Source organism: Numida meleagris, chromosome 22 (assembly GCF_002078875.1).
Source record: "Numida meleagris isolate 19003 breed g44 Domestic line chromosome 22, NumMel1.0, whole genome shotgun sequence".
NCBI classification, from domain to species: domain Eukaryota; kingdom Metazoa; phylum Chordata; class Aves; order Galliformes; family Numididae; genus Numida; species Numida meleagris.
The window spans coordinates 4,261,759-4,273,409 of record NC_034430.1 but is presented as its reverse complement, the minus strand read 5'-3'; the positions used below and the strand labels follow the sequence as shown (position 1 = coordinate 4,273,409).

Sequence of the window (11,651 nt, the reverse complement as noted above, 5' to 3'; positions counted from 1 at the left end):
GCGCCCGGCGCCGTCCAGGCCTCGTCCCGCTCCCGCCCGCTTCCGGGGCTGCTTGGCCGGGGCGCTGCTGGGCGACTGCCTGGGCGCCGTCTTCGAGGGCAGGAGCGTGGTGAAGCTGCCCGATTTGCTGCGCTTTCTCCGCGGCCTGGAGCCGCCGGGCGGTGAGGGGGAGCCGACCGGGAGCGCCCGCGGAGGTGCGCGGAACGGCGCGGGGTGGGCCCGGTGCGGGGAGGGGGGCGGACGCGGACGAGGCCGGGCCGGGTCCACGCGCTGCCCCCCCAGAGCCCGGAGCGAGGGGCACGGGGGGGGGCGGGAGCGGGAGCGGAGCAGGAGGAACGCGGGAGAGCTGCTCGGCCCTCCGGGATGGGTCGGTGATGGGAGAGCCGTTCTCGGCCGTGCAGAAGCCCCGGCACCCCCCGACGGGGTCTGGAGGAGCGTGCTTGGTTTTATTGCGCCGTTCCATAAATGTAACGTGCGTGTCAGTGTATGCTGTAAACGGCACGAAGGTGATCAGAGGGCTGCGGCACCTCCCCTACGAAGTCTGAGGGAGCTGGCCTTGTTCAGCCCGGAGAAGAGAAGGCTGCGGGGTGACCTCATTGCAGCCTTCCAGGACCTGAAGGGAGCCTACAAACAGGAGGGCAGTCAGCTCTTTACAAGGGTAGATAATGGCAGGACAAGGGGCAATGGTTTTAAGTTGAAGGAGGGAAGATTTAGGTTGGATATCAGGGGGAAGTTCTTTACCAAGAGAGTGGTGAGGTGCTGGAGCAGGCTGCCCAGCCTCCAACCCTGGAGCTGTTCAAGGCCAGGTTGGATGGGACCCTGGGCAGCCTGGTCTGGTATTAGATCTGGAGGTTGGTGGCCCTGCCTGTGGCCGGGGGGTTGGAGCTTGATGATCCTTGAGGTCCCTTCCAACCCAAGCCATTCTATGATTCTGTATTTCTGTGATCTCTGACTTGTCCCTTTGTACCTAAGGGAGTACACCATCGCTTGGCTCTTACTTATCTTGCAGCACTTTGCATTGTGTCCTTGCTCTGGGTGCCTCTCTTGCTCTGAGCCTCACTGCTCCACTGAGCACAGCTGCGGTGCCCAGGGTGCTTCCCATCCTCCAGCAGTGCTGCAGCCATACGGACAGGTGGTGCTTGAAGGGAGCTGCTGAAAGTTCACCTGTGGGCAGTCACATTAAGTCGTAACTTTCTGTTTCAGAAACGCTTTCCTACACGGATGACACGGCCATGAGCAGATCTGTGGTGCAGTCACTGCTGGCCAAGCGAGAGTTTGACGAAGTTGACATGGCCAAGAGGTAAGGGCTGCAGCAGGGGCTGGCATTTACCAGCGAGAGCAAAACTTGCTAAATGTCAAACCCTGCTAAAATGAAACCATCATCTAACTTTCTGCAAAAGGGGACAGGAGCTCAGGCAAAGTCACTGTTAATTTGTGGAGAAAGTAAGAGCGATGGCTAGTCCTGGAATTTATTGCGTGCTTGGCTCTGTCCTGGAGCCCACAGCATCGTTAGCTGTAATGTCAGCTCCAAGTACACTTTGAAATCAAGCAGGATGGGACATGCTGTTTTGCCAGTTCTGTATTGGAGCCACGTACATTTAGCCACCTTTGTGGAAGATAACACTTGGACGTTTTAGAAGCATTTCCTTACGTGTTTGTTTGTTGCTATTTATGTCTGTACTTAATTTAGCTGGTGAATATTAGTGAGGTCAGCCTCAGTTTGTTTATGATCCATTTCCATTTTGGATCCACAGCCCTGGTAGCATTTGGTTCCACTTAAGGGAGAACATTTATTTGTTTAGAAAACACTTCCATTGAACTTGAACAAAAGACTTTCTTTGTGGTTGTGACCCAGGGAAATGTTTCGAGTTTGCTTCTATTTCAAAGCAAAGTTGAGAGGGAAACAAGTGGGTTGTGAGAGATGTCTGTACACCGTTTATACACCCTGTCCTCCTTCCACACCATTTTTTTGGAAGTGAGATTCTTTCCCTGCAGAAGTGAAATCAGTTGAACCATGGCTATCACGGAATTGTCCACGTGCTTTTAATTTGCTTCTATTTTAAAACTCCACGTATCTTTTCTCACCTGTGTAACTGCTGCTATCCTGCCCACACAGGTTTGCTGAGGAGTACAAGAAGGAACCCAACAGGGGCTATGGGATGGCTGTTGTCAATGTCTTTAAGAAGCTGCTGAGCCCCAAGTGCAGTGATGTGTTTGAGCCAGCAAGAGCTCAATTTAACGGGAAGGGCTCCTATGGAAATGGTGGTGCCATGAGGGTGGCAGGCATTCCGCTCACCTATTCTGATGTTCAGGATGTTAAGAAGGTACCGTTCTGGGCTCAGTGGGGCACCCTGGCTCTGTGACTGCCTGCTGCCGGGTGGGTTCCACTCTGGTCTCACTTGGGTTTGCTAATGGTATGTTTTCGTTCACAGTTTGCGAAGCTCAGTGCTGAGTTAACCCATGCCAACTCCTTGGGCTACAACGGGGCCATCCTGCAGGCCTTGGCAGTGCATCTCGCCTTGCAGGGAGAGATCAGCAAGGAGACCTTCCTTGAGCAGCTCATTACCCACATGGAAGACGTAGAGGCAGATGATAAGTCTCTTACTGATGCCCGAGCGTAAGTAGCTGTGAAGAGCACTAACCCTGCAGTGTACAGTTCACTCTGACTCTTCATGGCCTCTCTCCCTCACTGCACTCTTGTTTCCAGGCTGGGGTTTGAGGACTTACCATTTTCAAGGCGTCTGAAGAAAATAAAGGAATTTTTGGAGCTCAGCAGTGTTCCCAAAGCGGATGTATTGTTTGAATTAGGTATGCAATTCTTTGAGTTCCAACCCAGTGACTCCCTCCCTCTCTTTGTGGGAAGAAAACTGTCTTGCTAACAAAAAACTATCTTGAATAATGTTTCTTAATATTCTAAGATCTGATCTTAATGGCTCTCAGATCTTAATGTTGGATAGGATTAAGTAGATGTGTCCTGCCAGCCTATACTGATGTAGCTGGGATGTTCTCCGGGGTGAGAGCAGCACTGGTGAACTGTGGGGATTCTCCTACAGATGTAGTTTGGCACCTTGTGGTGATGAAATCAGTAGTACAGATGTTGACAGTGACTGGCAATGGGACATTGCAGTGAGAAAGGGAAAAGGTACTTCTGGGGGAAGGAGGACAGGAGTGTTCTGTAGCACTGAAGACAATTTGCTTTGCTAACAGGCAATGGCATCGCTGCTTTGAGGTCTGTCCCCACTGCCATTTACTCCTTCCTGCGCTGTATGGAAGCTGACCCAGATATTCCTGAACACTACAACAGCCTGCAGAGGACCATCATCTACTCTATCTCTCTGGGGGGAGATACAGACACCATTGCTACCATGGCAGGAGCCATTGCAGGGGCTTATTATGGGGAAGAACAGATACCCCCAAGCTGGGAGCAGAGCTGTGAAGCTTTTCAAGAGACACAGAAGCTGGCGAATAGCTTGCATGAATTGTACTGCCAGCGGCTCTGAGCCCTGAAGGGACTGTGTGTGTCTGGAATGTAAAGTAGGTGGTCACCTCTGCTTTTCTGGTCGTAAAGTTGGTGGTGGATCCGTGCCATCTGCAGCTGCCAGTGAGCCTCCATCTAGGAGACACCTGCTGCTGTGAGCTGAGAGGTGGAAGCACGAGCTGGGGTTGAAGAGATGGGACATAGCCCAGTTTTGCTGGGAAGTGGCTGCTTATGGTGCCTTGGACAGCGGGGGGCATCTTTGAAGTACAAGAGCATCAAGTTTTCATAAGATTTCTGCTGCTTGCTTTGTCCCACCCTTATGTAATTATGTCATTTTGTCATTGCTAGGTGGTGTCTGAGCCCACAGACTTATTTGCTATTTTCCTCTACTGCAGCATCCATCATTTCTCTTCTAGCAACCTGTCCAGCAGTGGCTTTCATGGGGTGCACATCCCTCTTAAAACACTGGTTCATTCTCAACTGACAATTGAAAGGATGTGGGTGGGAGCCTTCAGAGAAGCACTGCATGGGAGAGCCTGGAGGATATCCTGCTTTGGGGGACAGGTTGCCACCTTCACTGCAGAGTGGGGACGCTGCAGAGCAGACCTCACAGGGAGATTCACTTCATTAAAGGCAGAATGAGAAGTGCCTGAGATTGGAGAAGGGATTTCTTTGCATTGCTGGTGGCATTTGAAGAAATGCCTTCGGTGCATGCGTGCAGAATCCCAGTAGGGTAATTGTTACTGCTGGGAGAATCATGGACTCATAGAATGGTTTGGGTTGGAAGAGACCTTTAGATCATGTAGTTCCAACCCCCTCCTTTAGGCAGGGACTACAAGAAGGCTTAACTAATTGCTGTCCCTGTGGTGTCCTTTGCTCTGCAATCTGCCCATTGCTGTCCTAACTGATTGCATGTTGTGTTCTGTTAGATATCTGGCTCACATTTCTGCATCTACTCCAGCCATTGCTTTAGTTCCTAATCCTCATATTCTGCATTTTTAATTCTGTCCTGTGAATGTCCAGAGCACCAAGTGAGATTGCTGTTTAAATCCATGGGTGGAGATAAATCGTGAAATGTGTTAAGCAAGGATTGAATTCTTGGTTCCGCTGCAGTCAGTGCCAAGAATGGCTTCAGTTGGAAGCAGGAGTTATTTCTCATAGCTTTCAAACTCTGGACTCTGTGAGAACCATCTGAAAATAAAGGGAAAGGTTGAAAGAAGATGAAAAGAATGTTGGGACTTGAAGCTGGTACTGCTGGGTAAGAATATTCTAGCGCAGCTGCGTTGTTCCAGAGTGTAAAATCTGAAACTTTTGCCCAAGGGAGCTGGTCAGAAGAGGAATAATAGCTTGTGTATGGCACGACTGAAAAGGGTTACAAGCTTCTAATAATTAAAACCAAAAGGGAAGAGGCAAGCAGTCGTCATATGGAAGTGTTTGTAAATGTGAATGTGGCAATGTAACTCTGTATTCTCTCTCTCAAATTTCTTGTGACACTGGGACGTGAACGTTGTGCACACATGGAGTTCACTCCCTTTTGGTAACAGCACGTGGCTGCTGTGTGTTTCAGGCTGCATGCACGTGTGGAAAATCTGGTTGGGCAGGGTCATTCCAGTCCTTCCTGCCTCTGCTTCCTTCAAGTGCCAGTCTTCTGCGTGATGCTTTAATGGGTTTTACTTGTTTAAATGCGTATCTTGTTCTGAGATCGTGTGGAATGTTGGTCTTTTGTATATTTGTGTACTGTGCTGCAGATCTGTGGTGTAAAATGTCAGATTTTTCACCTTTTCCTGCCAGAGATGTCAACGTATCCACAGAGTTATTTTAAAAAGAAAAAAAAAAAAAAGACGTTTTCCTGTTAAAGGAGCTTGAGAATTTTAAAGCGTTTGGAACTCGTGAAGTTTCCTGTTTAAAAAAATACAGCTCATTTTAGGCCAGAATTGAAACCCATCCTGAAACATTCTGCTCTGCCCCACAGCTGTGGTCACCTCTGTCCCGAGCCCACGGCTCTGGGGGGCGAGGAGCACAAAGGCACAGCCGACCCCCACTTTGTACAATACGTTTTATTGATGGTTTGTCAATACAATCAAGTACTGCAGTTTTAGTTCTGAAGAGAAGGCCAGTTTCTGATCACAAAAAGAGTGCATTTTCAACCAACTTTTACTATGCCAGACAGTGCATGTAATAAGTATTTACAAAACTAAAAACCTCTATATACTAGGTTAGAAATGGAGATACGAGAGGCAAATTAAAAAAAAAAAAAAAAAAGAATTTTGTATATAAAAATGCACATTGTAATGCAGTTTTCATCATTAAAAATAGACGTACTTCATCCAACCCAACCTGTTTCTTGAGTGTGACCGAAAACGAACTCCCACGCTCTCACACACACGACAGAACAGCCCTTTCTGCTGGCGAATATCACGAACTCAGTACTCCAGAAGCTCCTCCTGACCATGCCTGGCTTGGTGAGCAGCCCCTCGTCCTCTGCCTCGTTCTTGGAGCCCATGTGCGTGTCACGTCTTTGCCTTTCTGTTTCTACGTGGAACAGGTGGTGCTGCTGCGGAGGGTTGGTGAGGGTTCATGCTCTGCACGTGAAGGGGAAGTGAGATTGCAAAACAGTATCTACAGCGCTGAACGGGTTCCTGGTTTGGTTGTGGTGAGTGTGTGTTTCTGTCACTGCTTTCTGCCAGCTAGAACATGACGTCTGCAATAAACCGGAACGGAACAGAAAGGCTGAGTGTAGGTTAGAACACAATATAAATAAATCGCTCTGTTGAAGGAGAGGGCTGAGCTTGCAGCTGGGAGCACGTGGAAGCTGCCAACCTCCTGCAGGTTGCGTGCTGCAGAGCTGGACCCCGCGTGCTGGGATCCCACCTCGCCAGCTCCAGTCCGTGCTGTGTCCCCAGGAACCACTTCGATGAAGGAGACACAGGCTCTGTCCCAGAGCCCTCCTCCTTGAGGAGGAAAGCATTCGAGCTTCCGCTTTGACGTTTTGGGATTCTTCTGGCTCCTGTTCCTGCTGGGAAATAACCGGCTGCGATCAGAACCCGACTGGCCCAGCACCTCCCCGCTTTCAGGACCTACAATGTCCCGTGGCATCAGAAGCGCTGGGGCTGCGTTTCAACTTGAGAAAGTTTCATCGTGCCACGACTTGCAGCTCTGCACGGAGCAAAACCATTCCAGGGAGGGACGCCAGCCCCAGCGGGGCTGCAGCTCAACTGCTGCCCTGTCAGCTTCAGAGCTCCTTCGTGTTTCTTATGTGCAGGGCCAGGGGTGTTTTTACATGGAAGCCCTGCATGGCAAGAGGCAGAGACACACAACGGGCTTAAGGAAAAGAAAAGAAACAACAACCAACCCCACCCCCCCCCCAAAAAAAAAAAAGTTGTTTAAATATCTTGTGCAGTCCATCTGGGGAATAGTCCCGAGTCCCATCCTTGCTACATCTTGTTTCTTTGGCCATAGAGGAGGCTTTAGGAAGATGTAAGGGTGATAGCTGCTCAGCTGGTGACCAAATGATCGCTGTTTTCTCAGGGCTGTGCCCTTGCCGAGGGACACGCAGCAGATTGCCTTCAGCAGCGTGCAACTTGCCTGGAGTGACAACTGCTTTACTCTAAGCGCAAGTGGCGATTGCCACTCTACCATGAGAAAATCTGCAAAGCAACGGAGTCCGATTCCTCCCGTCAGCAAGGACAGAGCAGCCACGTGGTCAGCATCCCGCGTTCCTTCCTCAAAACCTCACAGCTCCTCTTGGGGTCGATGACGTTTTCAAGCATTAGAGAACAAAGCGGCAACGACAGACAAATGGGAACGTTTTAACAGAGGAATGCACCCGGAATGGTGCGCTCTCACAGAACCATATTGCACTACACTTGTCAAGAACATCGTGAAGTAGATCATAGCACCGTTGTACGACGACGGAATGGAAGGTCAGAATGATCACTGCTCCTTGGTTGAAAGAAAGAGAATTGGGGGAAATACCCAGGTGAAAGCTGACGCGCTGTGAAGCAGCGGGACAGTACAAGCAGGTTGTCCGGGGGGCACCTTCAGGAAAGCTGAACTCCACCTGCTGGCACAGCGCGGTGCTGGCGTGTTGGCAAGGAGTGACGTGCTGCGAGGCCAAGTCTTTGGGCTGCAAAGAAACGTGCGGGATGGGAGCAGCCCTCGGGCTTGCTGGGTTAATGCAAGAGGGGACCACTGTTATCACAGGGGTCCCAACATCCCCCCACCAGGCTGTCGTCCTCCCAGAGACCGATGCCTGGCTGGTTTTGTTCCTAAATATGCTGGGGAAGGGCTAAAAAATAATATTTACTTATTCTAAGAAGGTGCTTATGCATAGTGTTCCACGTTCTCTGATTGTAAATCCAACCACACTGGATCCGGAGTGAATCAGATGCTGCTTCAAAGCAGCTTGAAGAAACAGGCATCAGGGAGACTGCAACTTGGACATCGGATGGTTCAGGAAGGAAATCCTCCACCCACCAAGGATCTCTGCTGCTGCACACATTTGCGTTAAGTGCTTGGGACCCCGTGTTGGTGAGCGAATACAGCATCCACCGCTGTATTTATTTGGCTGTACTCAGGATGGGAAACAAGGGCGCTGATTGTAGAGCGGAGGGGTGCAGTCCTCCACGCTACCCTCTCTGGATCACGGAGCAATGTACTGCATCACCAGATCCTCGCCATCCCAAGCAAGTTCCTGTGCCTGATGTGCAGTCATTAGAGGAAAATCTATTCCAAATACATTTTGCTGAGAAAGTTGCTCCCTCCCTCCCTTCCTCCTGCCCCTAACAAGAAAGAAAGAAAGAAAAAACTTCTCCTTTCTGATGACCCTCTTGACTCATGGATCAAACAGCGTGAAGCAAGGTCCCGCGACAACGGCTCGCGCGTTCTTCCCAGTGATTTTCTTTTTGTATCAATTTTAAATTTTTTTATTAAAAAAAAAAAAAAAAAAAAAAGACAGTTCATGGCTGAAGTGGGTGAAAAGGAAATGCGCACAGCAGCCGTTATGTGGGGCAAAGCAGGAACCCAGAGAAGGAGGAGTGGATGTATTCCGTGGAGTACAGCCCGTTGGCCTGGTCCGAGGGCATCTGTACCCAGACCTGGTCGTTCTCCTTCAGTTCAAGCACGGCACTGCCCGACGCCTGGTCCAGGTACCCTTTTTTGTACTCATCGTAGGTGTAGGTGGCGGGCACGTTGTTCTTATAAAGGGCCACCCAGACGTTGGTCCCTTTGACGTGCACGTGGTAGGCAAAGTAGTAGATGCCGGAGATGGGGCAGGTGAATATCCCGGTGACCGGGTTGTAGCCGTTGTGCCCGTTGTACAAAGTCCGGTCGAACTTGACGGGCATGCCGGACGCCGGGAAGGGGGAGGTGAGGATGGCGGTGAAGGCGGGCGCGATGCGGGCAGAGAGCTCTCCTCGGCCGTACTGCGGCTTGCCTGGCTTGCCGTTGCCCAGCACGGCCCCCTCCACGCCGCCGTCGGGCAGGTGCAGCCCCGCGATGCCTGTCTCGTCAAACACCCCTGGTGCTCCTGGTGGCCCGGGTGGCCCAGGGGGGCCGGGCGGCCCATTGAGCCCCGGTGTTCCTGGCATTCCTGGTGGGCCGATGGGGCCGGCCATGCCGGGCTCACCCATCTTCCCCTCTCCGGGAACCCCGGGAAGCCCCGGCTCCCCTTTGAGCCCCGGCAGCCCCTGAGGGCCCATGGGCCCCGCGGGTCCCTGCAAGCCGGGGATGCCGGAGGGGCCCCTTAGCCCCGGCTGCCCCGGGATCCCACCATCCCCTTTGGGTCCAGGGCCGCCCGTCAATCCCGGCACCCCTGGGAGGCCGATGAACCCCGGTTCTCCTTTGGGGCCCGTTGGGCCAGGGGGGCCCTGTGAGCCGGGCAGACCCCTTTCTCCCGGCACTCCTGGTTTCCCCGCAAAGCCATTTGGGCCCTGGTCGCCTCGCATTCCCGGCATTCCTGGTGGCCCACTGGGCCCCACGTCACCCTTGGGGCCAGGCAGCCCGTGCTTGCCCGGTAGGCCCATGGACCCTGGCGGGCCTGGTGGCCCAATGACACCGGCAGGGCCCTGCTCGCCTGGCTCACCATCAACTCCGGGTTCCCCTTTATCGCCAATGGCTCCCGGCACCCCGGGCTGCCCGCGATCTCCTTTGAGGCCGGGCAAGCCTGGCTTCCCGTAGCCCGTGGCACCCGGCAAACCAGGGGGGCCGCGGATGCCTGGTTCCCCCTTCGGCCCCATGGGGCCCTGTATCCCCGGCACCCCTGCAGCACCTGGGACACCGATCCCATCGATGCCAGGCGGCCCCCGTGGCCCCACAGGGCCAGGCTCCCCACTGACCCCTGGCCCACCGGGGGGGCCCATGTCACCCTTCTCCCCCGGCGCACCAGGCAGCCCGTCAAGGCCGGGTTTACCAACGCCGACAGGTCCCGGCGGCCCCGCAGGGCCAGGAGGGCCACCATTGCCTCGTGGCCCTGGGAGCCCCGGTTTCCCCACTCCATTTTCACCCTTCATCCCTCTCTCCCCACGGGGTCCTGGCTCCCCTTTGGGGCCAGGCTCACCCCGAAATCCTGGCAGCCCCGGGCCGCCCTGGGGTCCTGGTTTCCCATTGACTGAGATGCCAGCAGGCCCTGGCAGCCCTGGGGGGCCGGGCAGTCCTCTGGGCCCTTGCTCTCCCCGCATGCCGGGTTCACCCTTGGCTCCAGGCATCCCCTTCATACCCGCCTTGCCGGGCAGTCCTGGGATGCCGGGTTTCCCGATGCCAGAGAAGCCAGGGGGCCCCGCAGGCCCTGGCTGACCGTGCATGCCCGGCTTCCCTGTGCCTGGCTTTCCTGGGTAGCCGGGGGGCCCGGGAGGGCCGCGTGGGCCGGGCTTCCCTGGTGGTCCTGGCTCCCCTTTGAGGTCCATGGGTAGTAGCGGCGGCATGTCTGCAGAGAGAAGAGAGCACGGAGCTTTACTGGGGTGGCAGCGGGCTGGGTGCACGTCAGGCAGCCATGTTGGGGTGCCTCCAGTTGGCAGCACCCCCATTTTCCACACGCTGGGCCTGAGGGGCATGGTCAGTGGGCATGGTCGGGTGGGTTGGGGCTGGTCTGGGTGGTGTGGGAGGTCTTTTTCAACCTGAATGATTCCCATGAGGTTGGGGCCTGGAGATCCGCGCATGGCTGGGTCTCCTTTGGGATTAAAAAGAAAACGCTGACATGTACTTGAGAGCCCAGAGAGGCGATGTGTGACTCATTAAGGCACGCCGGTGGTGTTCCCTGGCCCCGCTCCCCTGTCCAGCAAGGTGGAGAGAAACTTACAAAGGAAAAAGCGCTGAGGATGGAGGAAAAGCTCCAATAGCTGCGAGGGAAGCGCAGCCCCGGCCGCGTCCAAGTGAGTCAGCCCAGCTGGGAGCAGGCCGCCGCCGCTTGACATTTCAAGAATTTATAGAGCTCTTTTGCAAACGGATATAAGAAAGAAAGTAATGGGCTGAGAGACTACAAAGCGAGCGGGGCCGGATTACATGCCCACCGCAGCTCCGCGCGAAAAGCGCAGACGTGAGCATAAATCACCCTCTGAGGCGAGCACAGGCGGGTGCTGCAACACATGACATGGGGAATAGCTGAGAAAGGGTAAACGCAGCAAAATCCCTTTTTGGGGAAGCTCACAACGAAGGGAACACTTGGCAGGACCACAGCGAGAAACGTGAAGGGCAGAGACCTCAGCAACTCGGGCAGATGTTCACCCAACCCAGCCCGGAGCAGAGCACCAGCCGCCAACGCGCCCATTGCCCCCCGGTCAGTGGGAGAAGATTTGAGGAGATTTAAGACATGTGAGAAGCGTAACAGCGGCAGCAGCCGGCACGGCCCCGGCAGCACTTCATCTCCGCTGAGTGCAGCCATCAGCCGGGGCCACGTCCCAGCCGGGTGCCCGTGTGTTTGTCTTTTGGTGATGGAAGCATTCTCAGAGCTTATCTCCACTGCGCAGCCTGGCCCACGCGCTGCGCTGGGCAGTGTGCATTAAGGAAATTCTCGTCTGACTCGGCATTACCACTGGCTTTCTGCTCCTCACCCCAGAAAGCGGTGTGGGAAAGCAGGGAGACGTGAAGCGCCGCACTAACGCACATTTCTGAGGCTTGAACGCTGGAAAAATTTTTATCCGGAAAATGATTTCAATGTGTTTCCTCTCCCCTCCACCCC

The 11,651-nt window shown here is 54.0% G+C and overlaps 2 protein-coding genes across 2 annotated transcripts in view; one reads left to right on the top strand and one right to left on the bottom strand.

Annotated features, from left to right (window-relative positions):
- Positions 1-5,809, top strand: ADPRHL2 (ADP-ribosylhydrolase like 2; the record flags this gene model as incomplete). The annotated part of the gene is given in 6 exon segments (XM_021375514.1): positions 1-194; positions 1,204-1,300; positions 2,117-2,324; positions 2,433-2,617; positions 2,708-2,808; positions 3,208-5,809. Coding segments are annotated over 6 exon segments (1,078 nt in total), but the record flags the coding sequence as incomplete, so codon positions are not given.
- COL8A2 (collagen type VIII alpha 2 chain) overlaps positions 7,316-11,651 on the bottom strand; it is a 24,345-nt gene continuing 20,009 nt past the window's right edge. The window contains exon 3 of the mRNA XM_021375504.1: positions 7,316-10,400. Within this exon, the coding sequence (XP_021231179.1) occupies positions 8,479-10,400 (1,922 nt within the window). The 3' untranslated portion in view covers positions 7,316-8,478. The remainder of the gene's footprint in view (positions 10,401-11,651) is intronic.